Source organism: Balaenoptera musculus, chromosome 12 (assembly GCF_009873245.2).
Source record: "Balaenoptera musculus isolate JJ_BM4_2016_0621 chromosome 12, mBalMus1.pri.v3, whole genome shotgun sequence".
In the NCBI taxonomy this organism is placed as follows: Eukaryota; Metazoa; Chordata; class Mammalia; order Artiodactyla; family Balaenopteridae; genus Balaenoptera; species Balaenoptera musculus.
In genome coordinates this window covers 43271803-43291297 of record NC_045796.1, presented here as the reverse complement: position 1 = coordinate 43291297, position 19495 = coordinate 43271803, and the positions used below count along the sequence as shown (strand labels likewise).

At 35.1% G+C, this 19495-nt stretch overlaps 1 protein-coding gene across 3 annotated transcripts in view; it reads right to left on the bottom strand.

The window, feature by feature from the left end:
- Positions 1–19495, bottom strand: part of CEP85L (centrosomal protein 85 like) — a 207359-nt gene that overhangs the window by 61753 nt on the left and 126111 nt on the right. For all 3 annotated transcript variants that reach the window (XM_036871170.1, XM_036871168.1, XM_036871171.1), the window contains one exon: positions 8290–8411. In XM_036871170.1, coding sequence (XP_036727065.1) covers positions 8290–8411 — 122 coding nt within the window. The remainder of the gene's footprint in view (positions 1–8289; positions 8412–19495) is intronic.

Sequence of the window (19495 nt, the reverse complement as noted above, 5' to 3'; positions counted from 1 at the left end):
CATCACCAACGATGGAGAACTCACATGGTGGCAGGTTTGCATCTCTGGATAGCTCTGAAATTTCATTTTAATGTAACCTCATGCTGGAACCAGACACACTGAAGTTCAAGTATTTCCTCAGTGGATCATAGCTTATTTTAATCAAATTATTTAACTTTTGTGAATATGTATCCTTAAACATTTGAAAACCATTATGTGCCAGGCAACATGCTAAGACCTTTATGTATTATCATTAATCTTCAAAAATTTAATAACAAGTCTCATACTAAGGTTATGAGAGACAGAGTGAGAGCAAGAGAGAGCAAGAGCTCGTGCTTTCAAGGAATAATAAGGATACATGTGGGTAAACAAATAGCTTGATGTTTTCCAAAGTTACTTACAAAATAACTTTTGGAGCAAGTTCAGACTGCATCAAAGAGCTTGTTCTATTCAGAGCTGTTTTTATTTGTTTTGCAGATATGTTATCCTTTAAGAACATCCACACAAAACATCAAACAGGAAACAGATAAGTTAGGAGAGATTAGTCACATGGTAATTTTCAAATAATGTAAAACTTTACAAAGAAAACTAAACTTCCTCTTCCAGCCAAGATGGAGTAACAGGAACCAGTTTTGCCCTTCCCCTTGACATAATTACAAAATGGAACAAAATACAGGTAAGAAAGACTCTCAAGACACTGGACAACAGGCAATTAGTCACCGTGACTTCTGGGAGGTGGACAACAAATTATGTGAGTCCTAAGATTGCCAGAGATTACCATTGTAAGCCTAAGCCTCTGAACAGGGAAAGTGATCTCTCTGAGTTGAAAACACAAAGCTGGTAATCTGGAGAAACCAAGGCAGCTAGAGTTCACAGTGCAGAGCCACCCTTGAGTACTCAGTTGAGTGTTAACTAACGAATGCGTGAAGAAACTACTTTAAGTGGGGAGGGGGGGTTGTGGGGTGGGGGTGGGGGATATGTTAGCCAAAAAGATTAGAAGAAACAGTGCCTGAGGCTCACATGGGGCCCGGAATTGTGCCTGTTCCCAAATGCCAGAGTGGAAAACTTCATAATTTACAGGGTATCAGTTAGCAGCAATTTCCAACTGAGGGCAATTTGGGGCTCAGAACAAAGCCCTGGTGGCGCTGTGGTTAAGAATCCGCCTGCCAATGCAGGGGACACGGGTTCAAGCCCTGGTCCGGGAAGATCCCACATGCCGCGGAGCAACTAAGCCCGTGCGCCACAACTACGGAGCCTGTGCTCTAGAGCCCACACGCCACAACCACCGAGCCCGAGTGCCACAACTACTGAAGCCCGCACACCTAGAGCCCATGCTCCACAACAAGAGAAGCCACCACAATGAGAAGCCCGTGCACTGCAACAAAGAGTAGCCCCTGCTCGCTGCAACTAGAGAAAGCCCGCGTGCAGCAACAAGACCCAACGCAGCCAAAAATAAAAATAAACAAAATAAATAAATTTAAAAAAAAAAGAATACAGAAATATGTAACATCCAAAACAAGTTAAAATTCATAATGCCTGGCACCTCAAAGAAGCAGGAAAATATGACCCACAATAAGGTGAACAGCCAATCAACTGAAAGTGAGCTAGAACTGACACAAATGACAGAATTAATAGTGAAGGACACTAAATCAATTATTGTAACTATTTTCATATGTTCAAGAAACTAGAAGAAAGACATAATATGTTAAGCAGAGACATGGAAGACATAAATATTATCCTGAATGGGATTAGGGCAGATTAGAATTTGCAGAAGAAAAGATTAGGGAATTTGAAGACATACCAATAGAAATTATCCAAAAAGAAACAGAAAAAAAAGACAAATAAATGAAACAAAACAAAAACTCAGAGAATCAATGAGTTGTGGATTTCTTTAAAAGGCCAAATATATGTGTAATTAGAATCCCTATAGGGGAGGTGAGGGGAGGAGGAATGAGCAAGAAAAAGTATTTGTAGAAAACTGGCCAAATTTTTTCCAAATCTGCTGAGAATGACACACCCACAGATCCAAGAAGACCAAAGAACCCAAAGCACAAATAACAAAAAGAAAACTAAACCAAGGAACATCCTAATCAAATGACTTGAAATCAGTGATAAAGAGAATATCCTAACAGTAGTCAGAGGAAGAATGGTAAATGCGTTTAGGGAGTATAGCCTGAAAATACTCCCAAAGTATATTAAAAGGATGCTTTTACATTTAAAGGCAGACCTTGGAGATATTGCAGGTTAGGTTCCAGACTGCGGCAATAAACTGAATATTGCAAGAAAGCCAGTCACACAAATTTTTTGGTTTCCCAGTGCATATAAAAGTTATATTTACATTATACTGTAATCTATTGCGTAATAGTATGTCTAAAAAAAAATGTCCATACCTTAATTTAAAAATATTTTATTACTAAAAAATGCTATCATTTGAGCCTTCAGCAATGTATATGTCTCTCATTTAATTACATGTGGAAGTAAAATCACATTATAATTTTGCTAGGTAAACTTTTAAAATCAGTGGTGGATTCTTTGGTATAGTGTGGATTTTTTTTTAATGGAATTCATATTAAATGTCCTTCTAACTCATCTGCTTTAGAAGCTAGGACTTACCATATTTCTAAAGCAAGGCCTAAGTGTACATATCATGGTTATTAAAAGTTATTAAAATTCCAACTTCACAGATATGATCAATTAACATATGGGAGTTTGCTCATGGCAATTTGCAGAACATCTTTTACTTTGAGATGGACCCCATAATGCAAGAGTCATATTTATTCTCCATCACAAGTGTTTAAGTAAGGTTTGGTTATTTTTATCCGCTTATCTGAGTATTTAAATACAGTTTCAATAGTTTGTTTCTATCTATTTTGGTTGTTTACACCTAGGTATATCGTTTTATAAAATCAATTTCTAAATCTATTTTGTTTCAAGGCCAACTGCTACACTGTGTGAACTTTGATTCTGACACTGAACACCTTAAGTTAGCATCAGACTCCACAGCTTTAAGGGCATGATCCCCAACAAGAAAGCCTCACTTCAGATGCCAGACTCAAGTGGGATCCCCAGGCCATCCACACTTCTAACCAAATGGCTACAAATCTGGGGAGTTCCCAGAGTTTTTATTATTGAATTTCATTGTGTGGGCAAGATTGATTAAATCACTGAACTCAATCTCCAGCCTTCTCCTCTCCCTGGAGGTTGGACTGGCTCAAAAGTCCCAACCCTCTGATCACAGGGTTGGTCTCTATGGTAAATAGCCCCCATCCTGAAGCTGCTATGCAGGGCCCAAGAATCACCTCATTAGCATAAATGCAGGTGTGTTCCACCGCTCATGAATAAAAAAGACATTCTAAAGATTTACAGTCTCCTTTCCAAGAACCAGAAACAATGGCTAGTCAGATTCTCTATTATTGGACAAGATCTTAAGAAGATTTGTAGATACTATATTGTAAATTGCCAAGTAATGACAAAATGAGAATTCTCCTCTATACTGCCAGTATCATTTACTAATAGCATTAACTCAGCTGTCACCACAGAGGGTATAGGGTTTTCTCTCTGAATCAGGCTCCAGTGCACTGATTTACCCCTATATTTTATCTGTTCAATTCAGCGGCACAAGCTATGCAATTTCTAAGTGTAAACCATCCTAAGAACTACTAGTATCAGCAACAGCATAGGTTAACCAACAACCTTAACCTCTTTTTCATTAAAATGAGGCTATTTCCTCTGCATGAATATTTAGTGAGTACCTACTATGAGTAATAAAATGTACATGAAACTGTCTCTTCTGTGAAGAGATCAAAGTCGACTGAGGAAAGACAAGCACGTAAACATAACTATTACATATACAAAACATGTATAATGTGGCTCCTCTTTGCTGATGGCCACTATGCATCAGACAGTATTAGCGCTTTTTACATACATTTATTCATTTAATCCTCATGCTGTACAACTAGGTGGGAGAGGAGAGTTGCCTAGAAGAGTGATCTTCAAAAACCTCAATTTTTGCTTAAGTGGTGAAACTCCTTGTACCCAGGCAGATGAGAAAATCAATATGCAAAAGGTCAAGTACCCTATTCAGAATTACCTAAATGGTTAGTGTCAAATATAAAGCATTAGAAACCAGGTTTCCTCCTTTTTTTCTGAGTTGTTTTTGAAATTAACCTATTTGCTTTTTCTCACAAGATGGGGAACACTTAAGAACAGTTTCTTTTTTTTTTAATTAAAAAAAAATTTTTACTTTATATTGGAGTATAGTTGATTAACAATGTTATGTTAGTTTCAGGTATACAGCAAAGTGATTCAGTTATACATATAAATGTATCTATTCATTTTCAAATTCTTTTTCCATTTAGGTTATTACAGAATACTGAGCAGAGTTCCCTGTGCTATACAGTAGGTCCTTGTTGGTTATCTATTTTAAATATAGCAGTGTGTACATGTCAATCCCAAACTGCCAATCTATCCCTCCCCCTCAACCCTTCCCCACTGGTAACCATAAGAAGAACAGTTTCTATAGCAGTTATTTTTCCTTAACATTTGATCTGTTTTGACCTAATTATCCAAAATCTACAAAAGCTATATGCATTGTAAAAAAAAAAAACGAAACACATTTTTCTCATGTAATCATGAATAACTTGATATTTGCAGGAATAATATCCAGAATACAATTTTTAGTTAAGTGACTTAAAAGGTATCATCACCCACACTGTATTCCAAAGTAGAAAAGTTCAGCATCTTTACTCTCAGTTCCATCCAGGAAGAAACTAAATCCTGTCAATTCTGTCTCTGAAATAGTCTCTGCATGTGTTATCACCATTTTAAAGGCCATTAGTCTAATCCGGTTCCTGGAAAAAAGATATACTATAATTTTGTGCTAATTTTCATCACTATATGTGTTATAAAGATCTTTATATATGAACATTTTTACTTTTAAATTCTGGTCATGTTGCTTGAGAAACAGGAGTTGCTACTTTTTCTTCCTCTGTTTTATATAATGTCAAATGCATTAATCATCAAAAACTTTATAATAAGCATGTAAAATATCAAAGATTATTTAAGACACTGGGTGTGGTAGATTGGTTACAAAAACTTCCACAAGTATTCCCTTCCCTGTATTACTTATACTCCTTTATGATGTGATTTTGCTGTTCCTACTGTCCACAGGTGAAGTCTCCTGGCCTTGTGACCAATAAGAACATAGTGGAAGTGATTTTTTTTTTTTTTTTAAGCAGACTTTATTTTTTAGAGAAGTTTTAGGTTCACAGAGAAATTAAGCTAAGGGTACAGAGATTCCCCATAGGGACTTTGTGCCAGTTCTGAGCCTAAGCTCCAAGAGAACGCGTGTGCTTCATTTTCTCTTTGAACTTCACCCTATGAACAAACCCTGGTTAGCATACTGGAGGATGACAGACCCCCATGGAGCATACAGACCATCCAGGTTAAGGCTAGCCTAGGCCAGCCAACTCCTACTTTACAGTGTGGCTACCACAGATCCATAAATGAGACTAGATAAAGAATCGGCCAAAAATGGGCAGAAGACCTAAATAGACAATTCTCCAAAGAAGACATACAGATGGCCAAAAGGTACATGAAAAGATGCTCAACGCTTCTAATTATTAGAGAAATGCAAATCAAAACTACAATGAGATACCACCTCACACCAGTCAGAATGGCCATCATCAAAATGTCTACAAATAATAAATGCTAGAAAGTGTGTGGAGAAAAGGAAACCCTCTTACACTGTTGGTGGGAATGTAAATTGGTACAGCCACCATGGAGAACAGTATGAAGGTTCCTTAAAAAACTAAAAATAGAGAGCTACCATATGATCCTGCAATCCCACTCCTGGGTATATATCCAGAGAAAACGATAACCTGAAAAGACACATGCACCCCGATGTTCACTGCAGCACTATTTACAACAGCCAAGACATGGAAACAACCTAAATGTCCATCGACAGATGAATGGATAAAGAAGGTGTGGTACATATATACCATGGAATATTACTCAGCCATAAAAAAGAATGAAATAAAGACATCTGCAGCAACATGGATGGACCTAGAGATTATTATACGAAGTGAAGTAAGTCAGACAGACAAAGACAAATATCATATGATATCACTTACATGTGGAATCTAAAAAAAATAATACAAATGAACTTATTTACAAAACAGAAACAGACTCACAGACATAGAAAACAAACTTATGGCTACCAAAGGGGAAAGATGGGGGAAAGGGATAAATTAGAAACTTGGGAGTAAATACACACACTACTATATATAAAATAGATAAACAACAAGAACCTACTGTATAGCACAGGGAACTATACTCAATATTTTATAATAACCTATATGGAAAAAGAATCTGAAAAAGTATATATATATATAAAACTGAGTCACTTTGCTGCATACCTGAAACTAACACAACATTGTAAATCAACTATACTTCCATAAAAAATTTTTTTTTAATTAAAAAACAGAATTGGCCAACTGAGCAACTTGAATGATTTTGGATTATTTCCTTAGTATCCTTCTATATATACAAAATTGACAAATATAAATATATTTTAATAGATTACATCAATAATTATCTGCATTTCTTACTGCCATAGACTGAATGTTGTGACATACACCACCCACCGCCCCCCCAAATTCACACATTAAATCCTAATGCCCAATGTGTGGTATAGGAGGTAGAGGGCCTTTGGGAGGTGACTAGGTCATGAGGACAGAATCCTCATGAATGCAATTAGTGCCATTACAAAAGAAGCTCCAGAGAGCTCCCTTGCCCCTTTCACCACGGGAGGTTACAGCAAGAAGACGGCCATCTATGAATCAGGAGGTTGGCTCTCACCAGACGTTGAATCTGCCGGTGCCTTGGGACTTCCCAGCCTCCAGAAGTGGGAAAAATAAATATTTGTTGTCTATAAGCTACCCAGTCTATGGTATTTTATTATAGCAGCCCAAATGAACTAAGACACTTATTAACTTATACCCAATAGAATGGTATAATGGTGTTTAAAAAATAATAAAAGCCAAGTGATTCTGATTGAGGGCAAGTCTATTCATATTAATGAAAGTCTGAATTTTGGTGTGTTTAAAAATGGTATTAATTTCAAGTCTATACAATGAGTTAAATTATTTAAGTGTTCAAAATATATATCCAACAGGGTCTATAATTATTTATACATAAAATTCACTTGTACTAGAAGTATCTAATATTTTAAAATAGGCTTTTCATAAAATCAATTATAACTATCTCCTACAATCTTCATTCATTTGTCAAGCATGGAAGTATCAAGCACTAAGTACATGTACTACGTGCCAGGTTCTGTTCAAGATGTTGAGAACATAGTGGAGAATAAGGAAGCCCAGATGTCTATGCTCTAGTTTATATTCCAGCAGATCTTGCTTAACACTGCTAAGTTTCTAAGCAAAATCTTTTGAAATTTCAACTATTAAATATATTTAAAGGTTTGAATTAGGATTTAATTTTAAAGCTAAAATATCTACTACTTTATCCCATATAAGCACATGAAAATAAGTAGTAACGAGCATTGATTAAGAAAAAATGCCTCCTCAAACTATTTCCCAATTACCATGATATGCAACATGTTTAACTATCCCAAAAGTATACACAAATGATGTAGAACCAATATAGATCATAAATAATTAAGTAATAATTAAGTAATTTTTTGCTGGGAATAATCAGGAGACTATTAAGTTTAAAAAAAATTTTTTTCAGAGCTTTGGTACTGAAATAGGCAAAATTTTGGAAATGTCTCCCAAAGTTTTCAAAATTCTTATCTGTAGGTCATTTAATTTTAAACATTCATGATTTTCATACTTTCTGTGCTGTCAGATCTAACATACATTAGTTAAAGGAAACTACCACTTTAAAGTAGCTTTCCAATTTGATAGTTCCCAAGTATAAAACACAAAGACACTAGCTTTGATAGTTCATCAGCATTGCAGCTAACTTGTTACATGTACAAAAAAGATGGAGAGGAGTTTCCAAATAATGAGTTACCCTCATGTAAATGGGAGGATGGTAGAAAACAGACACAGATAGATAGATAGATAAATAGATAGATAGATAGATAGGCAGATAAACCAACTGACCCTCAGTTCTGATAGTGGTTCTTAAAAGCACTGGGATTGGGGATGGACAGACATGAGACATCAGTGTACTTGTAAGGTTCTATTTCTTAAACTCTAAGCAGTGGGTACAAAGATATTTGTTTTATTAAACTACATTTCTGCATGCCTGAAATATTTAGTAATTAAAAAATAAAAAATGACTCACCGATCAATTACAATTTCTTTCTGCCTTAGTAGTCCTTCTTTTATTTTCAGCACTGATTCCCACTTACTGAAATCTTGATAGCCAGGAGGTGAATAACTTTGACGAGATGATCCAGTCAAAACCTGCACAAACATGTTTACACTATTAGTATACTAAAAGTGGCTAAAGGGAATATTTATATGTCACCTTGTATTTTCCCAGTGATTTTCATTTAAAAAAAATAGAGAACTGTCCATTTGATTTTTTTAAAAAACCATCTTAAATCACACCTGTGAATACAACATAACTTGAAGAATTTCAAGGAAGTTCTAAAGTAAATGTACAAATCTAATGAAGAATTGGTGACAACAGAACATTATTATAATACTATATGTAAGATCCTGTTCTCATTATCTTGTGGAAGCTTTCTGGAAATAAGAAATTAATCATTGCCTAAGGAAGGAGTACAATAAAAGAACATACCAAGGCTAGACTGTACAAGCATTACCAGAAGGGTTTCCACAAGGGAATAAAAATAGTATCTGTAGCATTCAGACTTCAAATTGTCACTCATCACATCAACCTTTAATTACACTGAAATTTCAAAAGCTAAAATATTTTCACAAAGTAGTAAATATATCCATAGAAAATGACTATTAAGCAGATAATCTAGATGATTACTGGTCTCCAGTGTTTATTATATCATTTAGAAAAAAATCGATTTAGACTTTAAGAAAAATTTAAGATATTTAAAACAAATAATAACAAAACCCAATACAGCAGATATCCTCAAATTTCTATCACTGAAACAAAATCAAAATGTTAATACTGGTGGTACTGGTTGAACTGTGTCCCTTCAAAAAGATGTTGAAGTCCTAACCCCCAATACCTCAGAATGTAGTCTCCTTTGGAAACAGGGACTTCACAGATACAGTCAAGATGAAGTCATTAGACTGATGCAAAAGGGGAAATCTGAATGCAGACATGCACACAGAAGACTATGTAAAGAGATACAGAGAGAACACCATGTGAAGATGAAAACCAGAGATTGGAGTGATACATCTACACGCAAAGGAACACAACAAGATTGCCAGAAAACCACTAGAAACAGGCCTGAAACAGATTTTTCTTCACAGCCCTCAGAAGGAACTAACTTTGCTGACACCTTGATTTTGGACTTCTAACCTCCAGCACTGTGAGGCAATAAATATCTGTTGTTTAAGCTACCTTGTTTGTGTCCTTTGTTATGGTAGCTCTAGGAAATTGGTAAATTTCCAATACAATTGGTAAATCAAATAGGAAAATAAATTCCTTGGCAAGGTAAGAGATGCTTTTTAAACACCACAAAGCAACTTCAGGAGAACTCAAATGTGCAGCAATATTTTTTATCCTTTGTTTTCCAAAGATGCTACTGACAAGACCTACTTCTGAATAAACCACTAACTGGGTGACATCAACTAGTCCTAGATTAAACCTTTAAATTAAGAAGATTGTCAAGTAATACTAGGACAGGATGTTTCAGGCAGCACAAAGACAGCACAAGGTGATCAGACTAAGAAGCGTAGAAACTAGATAACAGGGTACATAACTTTGTCAGATGGTCACATATTTGGAGTCTAAGTGACACATAGGGTTATAGAGACAGGTTAGTCAGAGATCTGGTCTTTGAATTTTACTCTTTCTCTTGCCCAACATACAGCTCAGGCTGATACTGGGCCAGTATGCACCAGTACAGATATATTAGTTGTAGCAGTACTGAAGGACTTTCACTGTGGTTGAACACTAGCTGCTGCCCAAACCCAATCCTCAGAACTTTCCATCGTCCAACAAATAAAGAGTTACTCCTGGCATAAAAAGGGGCCCTCTGGACACTACTTACGGCATCCTTCCTGATTGGTTGGTTTCTACTAGTCAGCCCCTCAAACTTCCCCCATCTCAACACTCCCTACCAGCTTATATTTAGTTGGCAGAGCTAGGATTCAAATATAGTTGGCAGCCCAACAAAAGAGCACCGCACTGTCTCACTCTTTCTACTATGGCCCAGTTGACCAAGAGGTATTTCAAATTTCATAGCATCACAGCAACTGGAATAAATGTTTGAAAGTAACTGCTCTTAAAAACCAAGAGAAGATTAAGCACTATAAACAATATTGTTGATATTAAGAGAAAGTCTCTGCTTATTGCAACTCCATGTTACTTAATGACTATCAGTTTAACAGGTACTCATTTCATGAAATTTATTTTGTCAAACTGTAGCTCAAACAGGAATTCATTAAAACTGGTAAAAAAAAAGCAAGACAAAAGACCATATCAATAATTCCAAAACTCAGCATAAGATGTAGAAATTATCAGAATGATATGGTGAACCATTTGTGCTATAATTTATAATACTAAATATTTAATTTATTTGTAGAATAAAAGTGAATATATATTTTATTTATATATTGAGTTATATATTAGTATCCTGATAACAGGTTACAGATATTTTAAATATTGGTTTTTGTATATTGTTACCATGCCTAACAAAAAACTTCTAAGATAGCTTGAGGATCTATGGTATCCTCTTCCAAAACTTTATAAAATGTTCCTCCACTGCTGATTACCACAAATCAGGAATGACCTATACCATAGTATTTTAAGCTATGCTTTACCTTATACATCTTGTACCTATTTCAATAAGACAAGTGCCTAGACAATAGATGATGATCTTTTCAAGAAGACATTAACTATTCTATTCTTCCACCAGTCATCTGCTAAAATTTTTCCCATGGCTGACAACTTAAGGAAAAGCCTTTTCTTGTTTTAGAAAACTTCCTGGCATCAAGAAAGACGGAGTAAAGAGAAGAAAAAAGTAGGTCTGCAAGACAAAAGCAAACAACAGTACTACTTGGTTTATAGCACCCGAGTCACTGACAGGATGGACTGCTGAAGTACTTGCCAGATACATCCAGTGAATATATGTAAAACAAAACATGAAACTTTATTCTTCTGATTTGTAGCTCCCTTAACCTAAACCCTTTAGAAAACAAAAATTGACCCATAAAATTGAGCAAACAGGAAGAAAGGAAAGGAAGTCTTTCTCTGTAATTAAGATGCAATAAACAATTACCAAATCAGCAGCATGGCAGTCTTCCCACGAAACTTTAATCCTGATTCATAGAAGTAGTTTAAAAAGGAGAAAGAATCCTGACACACAACCAAATGCTGCAGGTGGAGTTACACGTAATTTTAAAAACCTGTTTATATCTGCCTATCACTGAAAATGACAATTATGGAAACATGTTACCTTTTAAGGCTTTTGTAATGAGGCCATAGGGCATGCTATACTAAATGAAGTTATAGAACACAATTTGAATTACCTAGCAAGAGTTATTAAAATCATATTGTGACATCTCAAATAGCAAGGCAGCTACTGTACCTTTATGATTTTGCATACTATATAAACAATGCTGTACTACTAAAGATATACAGAAAAGAAACAACTGATGAAATTTTATTTTTATTATAATTTATAGCAAATTGGAAGTTTGTATCCTTTGACCAACATCTCCCCATTTCCCTACCCGCTACCCTCTGGTAACCACCATTCTAGTTTCTGTTTCTATGAGTTTGGCATTTTTAGATGCCACATATAAGGGACATCATACAGTATTTTTCTTTCTCTGACTTATTTCATTTGGTCAACTAACTTCTGAAGGGGCAAAGCTGATTCAATGGGGAACTGAATTTGGTATCTAATCAAAAGAAGTGAAAACGTATGTCTACAAAAACCTGAAGGCAAATGTTTAATCACCCAAAACTGGAAACAAACCATTAACTGATAAATGGATAAACAAACCATGCTACATCCACAAAATGCAATACTAACTCAACAAAAACAAAATATATACTAACCATGGGCCTAGACTTTATTTTTCTCTCTACCTCACAGTAGGACTGAGGGGAAATGAAGGCCTTGCCTGCTGGGGGAGAATATGTAAGTACTCAAAGATGCTCTGTAGATGATACAATGCACTATCTCGGCTATAATTTCCTATCTATTCCTCACTACGGTGCTATCCTACATAGGCAAATAATTGAGAGATAAATGACCAGATGAAGTAAATACCGTACACCAAGAATGCAAAAACAGAGTTGGAAATGAAGGGTAGCACAATATGCTACCCCAAAATACGACTGTAGGAGCTCAGGACACGCCACCATAATTAATGACATATTAATTATTTTGAGCTGTAGGCACTTGAAAATGAGCAAATGCAGGGAGAGGCTTTTTCTGAACTCTACTCTCTGCCTAAAGACAGATCCTCCCAAAGGAACTCAACTGTCATAAATCCCCTCCCTGGGAGTTTCATCAATCAGGGAGGATTGGCTCTTATCACAGGAAAGGAGACTAGAAGCAGACATTGCACCCAGACAAACTTTCCCACAGGAGGTTATCATCTCTCCTATCTATTCTTCTAAGGGCCTATTCAACTCTCCTAAAAATCGTCTATTCTCCCCTGAGAGGCCTGCATCCCTCCTCTGCTTTTCCCGAACTGAGTGGTATTTAATCATGAATTTTAAAGCCACCTCTCTGAGTTCCTCATTTTTCCCTGAGTATCTTCCATTTGCACACAAGGTATATAGGTTAATAAACTTCTATTTGTTTTTTTCTTGTAATCTACCTTTTATTACAGCAGTCTCAGCTAAGAACTAAGAATGGTAGAGGGAAAATTATTTGTCCTCCCCTATAACAATTACAAGCTGGTTCTTAAGAGTTGTCAATACTTAAGAAGAACAAAGAAGCCCTCTATTAAGATGGGACAATGCTGCTTCCAAATATGAAAAAGAAGAAAGTATTTCATATTCAAATAACCTCTCCCCTATAACCATTAGTAACACATTTTTATCCCAAGTAGTTAGGAAGCAATTAAGAATTTCTGTTCAATAAAATCATAATTGGTCATGAGAGGAATACCATTTTGTGGCAGAATTCAAGTCATCAGTCATGTTTCTACTTGACCGTAACCAATATAAGTAATCAAGGAGAATATAATTTAAACATATGAATATATAATTTATATTTATAGCTTGTAAATAATAAAACTGTAACCAGACATGAACATGAAATCTAAAAGATAATTATAAAGGCATATAACTGTGAGCTAACTTCAAGCACGGAACAGAAAGGACATCATCAAAGTAATGAATATTTCAAAATCTGTACAGCAAAACAAGGGCAACTTTTACAAGTAAACATTTTTCATACATATTTGGTAGTTACCAAACTCAGGGAGGGAAGGGAACTCCTCATTTAGATGTTTTACCTAAAAATGCATAAGATACATTGTTGTAATGGTGGTTTAGAGGAGAAAACAGTAGACTAGCCAAATAGTCTAGCCAGTAGACTAGCATAACTCTTCTGCATCTAGAGCCCAACCACCCAGAGATATAACACATATATTGGCACCTCTTATTGTAAACAGCAAATTCCACTCTCATAACTGAATAGGGAAAACAAACATCTACAACAATCCCAAATATATCTATTTAGATGAGACCCAGATGCTATGAAAAGTTGCCAAAATATGTCATGTAATGGTCAAACATGTTTCTAAAATAAGCTCACTATTTGCATCTGAAAATAGTTCCAAATTCTTTGGCTTCAGCCTGGACAAATACTGTTAAATTTAGATAATCTAGTACTGCCACACTTAACTAGAATACAACCTCTGCAGTTCTTCAAGTTTGTTATCTCTCTTTCATTTGCTTTTGTTCCTTAGCTCATTCATCACTCACAACATGTCAAATAACACAGCAGATCTTCCTCTCTTTCCTGGAATAGTCTATCTGAAGAGATACTCTATGAGTGCTTTTTGGTAAAAGGATCAGGACACCTCACCCAGAATTAAGTTCACAAAGCTCAATAATGAAGATGAAAATAAATTACAAATTACACAGAGTTTAGAGTTTTTATTCAACGAGAAAGAAAAACACGGACTATATGATTACTGAAAGAACTGTCATTAAAATAAAATCTGTATCTTACATATTATATTATTACTAAAAGAATGTGCATTTAATAAAAATAACCTGTATCTTAACTAAGCCCATGTAATTATTTATGGAATGTATTACTACATATTTCTCTAACAAAATAAAAACAAATCATATAAAAAAATTCTATCCATAACCTCTTCATCAGAGTGACTAATTATAAACAGAAGTATGCATCTTAAGTCTTGAAATTTAAATTAAAGAAGGAACCGAGTTTTTAATGATCTCATTAGTTCTTCAATTTGTCTTTATAACTAATTCTATAATGCTATTTTTGCCATCCTAATATGCTTTACTGAAATAACAATGCAAATATATCAAGTTACTTCAAGGGTAAAAGACCCTAAAAAATGATAAAAAGAAACTGATGAGAGGAATATATACCTACATTTTATATCTTAAAAATACATGTACATGAAAATAAAGAGAACCCTAATCATATTAGTGATTTCCACCATGCTAAACAACTAAGTTACTATTAATGTAACTATTTTCTTTTGGAGGAAGGGACATTTTTCCTCTCAAAAATCAATCTGATTTATGTCTAATCTGTGTTAGCATGAGCATGTTTTCTAAAAATGCCAACAAAGGAATGATCTATGCATGAAACATGATCTCATTACAGTTATAATGCAAAAGTGAAGCGGGTAGGGGCTTCCCTGTTGGCGCAGTGGTTGAGAATCTGCCTGCCAATGCAGGGAACACAGGTTCGAGTCCTGGACTGGGAAGATCCCACATGCCGCGGAGCAACTGGGCCCGTGAGCCACAATTACTGAGCCTGCGTATCTGGAGCCTGTGCTCCGCAACAAGAGAGGCCGCGATAGTGAGAGGCCCGCGCACCACAATGAAGAGTGGCCCCCACTTGCCGCAACTTGAGAAAGCCCTCGCACAGAAACGAAGACCCAGCACAGCCATAAATTAAAAAAAAAAAACAAAACAAATAAATAAAAAATTAAAAAAAAAAGTGAAGCGGGTAAACAATATATCCAAGATTGAGGAACAAATCATTTTCCCTAAGAAATCAATTAGAAGATTGGGGGTGGGGGGGTGTGTTTAAGTCCTCAAATTTAATCATGGATTTTACTTATAAACAAACAGAACGTAGCATTTTCCAAAGGTTTTGTATAATTACTTAAGGATAACAAATGTACCAGACTACAGAACCAGATTCTACTAAAACGGAGCTGTAGCGTAAGTGCTAACATGTTTCACTTATTTTTAAAAGCAGATTACCAAAATATGTTTTATCAAGTTTTTTATCATATTGTACTATTGAGAGATAAAAGAAAAATATATAATAATACATGTGTTTGGGGACCAAAGCACTGCCTACATTATTTTTAAAATGTATGAAAGGATTTTTCTCAAAGTATACAAAAGGAATTATTAATGATGGTTATTTTGTGAGCAGAGAGGGAGGAGACTTTTACTTTATATCAGTTGGGATTAACTGACTTTGCTTACCATACATGTACTACTTACTTCTTTTCGGACAGTGTAGTTATGGGCCATTAAATACTTTATTCTTCCATATGTTAAAATTACTGCTTTTTAAAAAAATATTTCAAGAGTCAACAATGGGTAATCTTCTCAGGGTAAAATTGTTGAGAGGAGTTTAGAGGGGCAACTTGATTGCTGTTCAATTTAAACATCCCTTCACATATTTTGCTAAAAAGTATAAGCACCAGAAATGTTAGAGATTTTTTTTTTTGTAATGCCCAGAGTCTAGTTCATCCCTAGCCCATAGCACACAATCAAAAAAAAGACAATGACTAACAACAATCCCTCAAGTATATTTCTCAGCCTTCAAAAAAATCCAAAATTATTTTGAACAGCACAGACAGGTATTGTAATTAGAGTGACAGTACTTATGACAGTACTTACAGCAGTGGTTCCTTTCCCAGTTTAGTCTGCATCACGATAAGCTTGACCTTATTCTTTTATAACTCCTGGTACTCAGCACAGAACCTGACAATATTTGCTAAATATTAAGAAATCGAAAAATTTACAGTCTACAAAAGTCTACCATCCCTGAAATTACCATTACTTAAAAATCTCTACTATCATTTTTATAGCAATGATATACAAAATAAAAAGAAATATATACACTCTAAAGATTAGAGTTCAAAGATCAATCCACAAAATTACATTTGAATAAAAATCATGCTTTCCAGCTCTTGAGATTCAGCCTCATTTCTTTCAGACCCAGGAAATCTCTGAGTAATCTACATAACTAATTTAATTTTAGTTTGCATTTTAGAGATACATTTGAAAGAAAGTCTTCAGTGACTATACTGTGTTTCTATTTTGTAGGTGTAAAGTCTCAAGAGCACTTTCTGATTCTCAAACATTCAGTACACAGATTCATAATGATCCAAATACTGAATTTTTAGATATTTTATGTTTTCAAGTTTGATTTAAAAAAATCAACATATTAATGCTGGAGTCAACAATCAACTCTTCAGCTATCCATGGCCCTAACTAAGCAATAAACCTATAAAAATGAATACATTAACAGGGCAGCCTGATAAACTTTGCCGAAAGTATGCTCTTAATCTTAATGCTAAGGGCTGGTCCTGGAACCTACTCCCCACCTTTGACCAACTCAAGGGCAAATGAAAACCCCAGATGATGATATGCTCACATCCTTTTGCTGTGCTATATAAGCTTTTAATTTGGAGATGGGTTAAGGAGGAAGTACAGATTACTGAGATATAGCAAAACAATGTACAACTCTCAGTACATTAAACTGATAAAAAGTTACAATGTCTGCATATTAGAAAGTTGGGCTTATTAATCTTTTCCACTGGGACATCGCTTGCTTTATAAGATAAACATGAATTTTACATATCAAAATCCATTTTACATAACCCTTTCAAGAATGCATCTATGCTGAAAATTCAAGGGTCAGTTGGTCAGTTGCATTTGTATTCTATACCTTCCTTTAACTTATCCTTTTACAAGCTCACTTGTAATGGCAAAATAACATTCAAAATATCCATTAACCTTAACCTCCAAGGCATTAGCAGTGTGAGGAGTAAAAGAAAAAATAAATCAGTCCCTATTCATGAAATTTACGGTAAAGAAAAAATAAATACCTACAAAATGTATAAAGTCCCCCTCCAACTTCTGCTTCATCTGAGTTTCCTGAATTGCTAAGAGATATTCACTTATTAGTTATGCAATTAAAAATTAAGAACAAACAAAACAGGCTTCTCCCTACCTATTTTTGAATAATAAAGGCACTCCAAAGGAACAAGAAAGTAAGAATAGATTCCAGATAGAAGAAATAACACACACAAATGGCAGAGTTGTCAAATATGGTGGGACTAGATGACAACACCAGATTAGGAAAAACCTCTGTATGCAGTGCTGTAAAATTTGGGTTTTTAATCTTGAGGGACATGGTGATAATAAAGAAAAGTTCTCAGCATGTGAGAACCAAATTTACCCTTGAGAAGGCAACTTGGATATCAGGGTAAAGAACAGGAGAGGCTCAAGACAGAAGGTATATATAAAAGTTCAGAGGAAAGCTGATGAGGCTATGGGAACACAGATTTCTAACTGGCAATCTGCATTTGATTTCTTAGTGGACCAGAGTCTGGGAGAAGACAGAAAGAAGGATGAGTCTCAAATTTCCATTTTGGATGACAAAATAAATAATGATGCCGCCATAAAGATTGGGAATGCAAGGAGCTCAGTTGCTGGGATGCCAAGCACAAAGATAATGAATATAATGGACGGGGTGGGACTACAAATCATTGAACTGGATTAGAATCTTCCTAACAAAGGAACAGCATCATGGTCTACAGAGTTCTGAAGCAAGTATCTGGAGACCTGAGGGTTGTTTTTTGTTGTTAAATTGGTTGTGTGTGTGTGTGTGAGAGAGAGAGAGAGAGGGAGTGAGATTTTCCATTTCTTATTTTGGCTTCAGTTCTGCCAGCTTCTTTTGTATAAAATATGTAGTTCTCTTAGAAATCATATTGCTTCTTACTACATGTGCTAATTTGACTCTCAATCCTGAATTTTCTTGACCTCCTAGTGTTATCTTGCAATAGTGGTTAACTTCCAAATGTTAAATGTTTCACCTGTATATTACTTGTTTACTGATAGACAAGTTCCTTAAAAAGCCGCAGAACATGCTATAGCATTTCTTTCCATAACTTAGAGTGTATTTTGTACATTTCCCCCTAATTGTGTAAACCTACATGACAAGCCCCTCCCTTAAACTAACTGGCTTCTCTTGATGTCAAACTCTTCCCCATTGCTAACTGGGATATTTAATAAGGAAAGAGAATCTGTCCAGAGTTCAGCATTTATGAAAAAAGTAAAATGCTTGAGCCTTCAAGTATCTGACAAGTCAATTTTAAAAGCGAATCTACCTCCCCTAAATGATCTCAAGTTTTATAAGTTACTTTATTATTGGTCTTTTTTACCCCTGACTTGATGAATAACTCCTATTCTCTCTTCTCTGTTACCTTAGGCACTTCCCCATCCCCTAAGTCTCAGACTACTAGTCTCATCATTTTTGCTCTTAGATGTTTTTCTCAACTAATCCTTCTTTAGGTAGCTTTAAATTTTAAGGCAGTAATTCTCAAACTTTTAACAGAACAGAACCTTTAAGAGTTAGGTAAAATCCTTGGGAGTCTAGGAGGTCTAACTTTAAAAAGCTCCCTATCTTTGAAGTATCACAAAAATTTATTCAAAGCTTGCATTTTACTGTATTATATATTTGTTTAAGTATTAAAATGCTTTAATTTTGTCACCACTTAAATTATCTTTTTGTCAAAAGTTTCCAGAAAAAAAAAAAAGTCTACCTTGAAGCTTCTTTTGCTTCTGACATACCACTACGACTTGAAGTTTAAATACTCAGTGTAAAAGATTTTTATACATCATAATTTCCTTTACATAGAGTTAAGTAAAATTACAAGAACTTTTAAGGAATACATAATTAAAAATGCCATAAAACTATAAAAACAAATGTAAAGAAATTAACCCAGGAATCAGAATAATCATTTACTTGGGTGGGGAAGATAGGGGGAACATGGCAAGACCGTGTGGTTAGATATAAGTTATTAACATCCCAGCTTATGTTCAGGTGGTAATCTTAGAGGTGCTTTCTTTTTTTCACTATTAAAATAAAATAAAAACTAAATAATTACATAAATAAAAGCAGGTCTTGCAATATTAA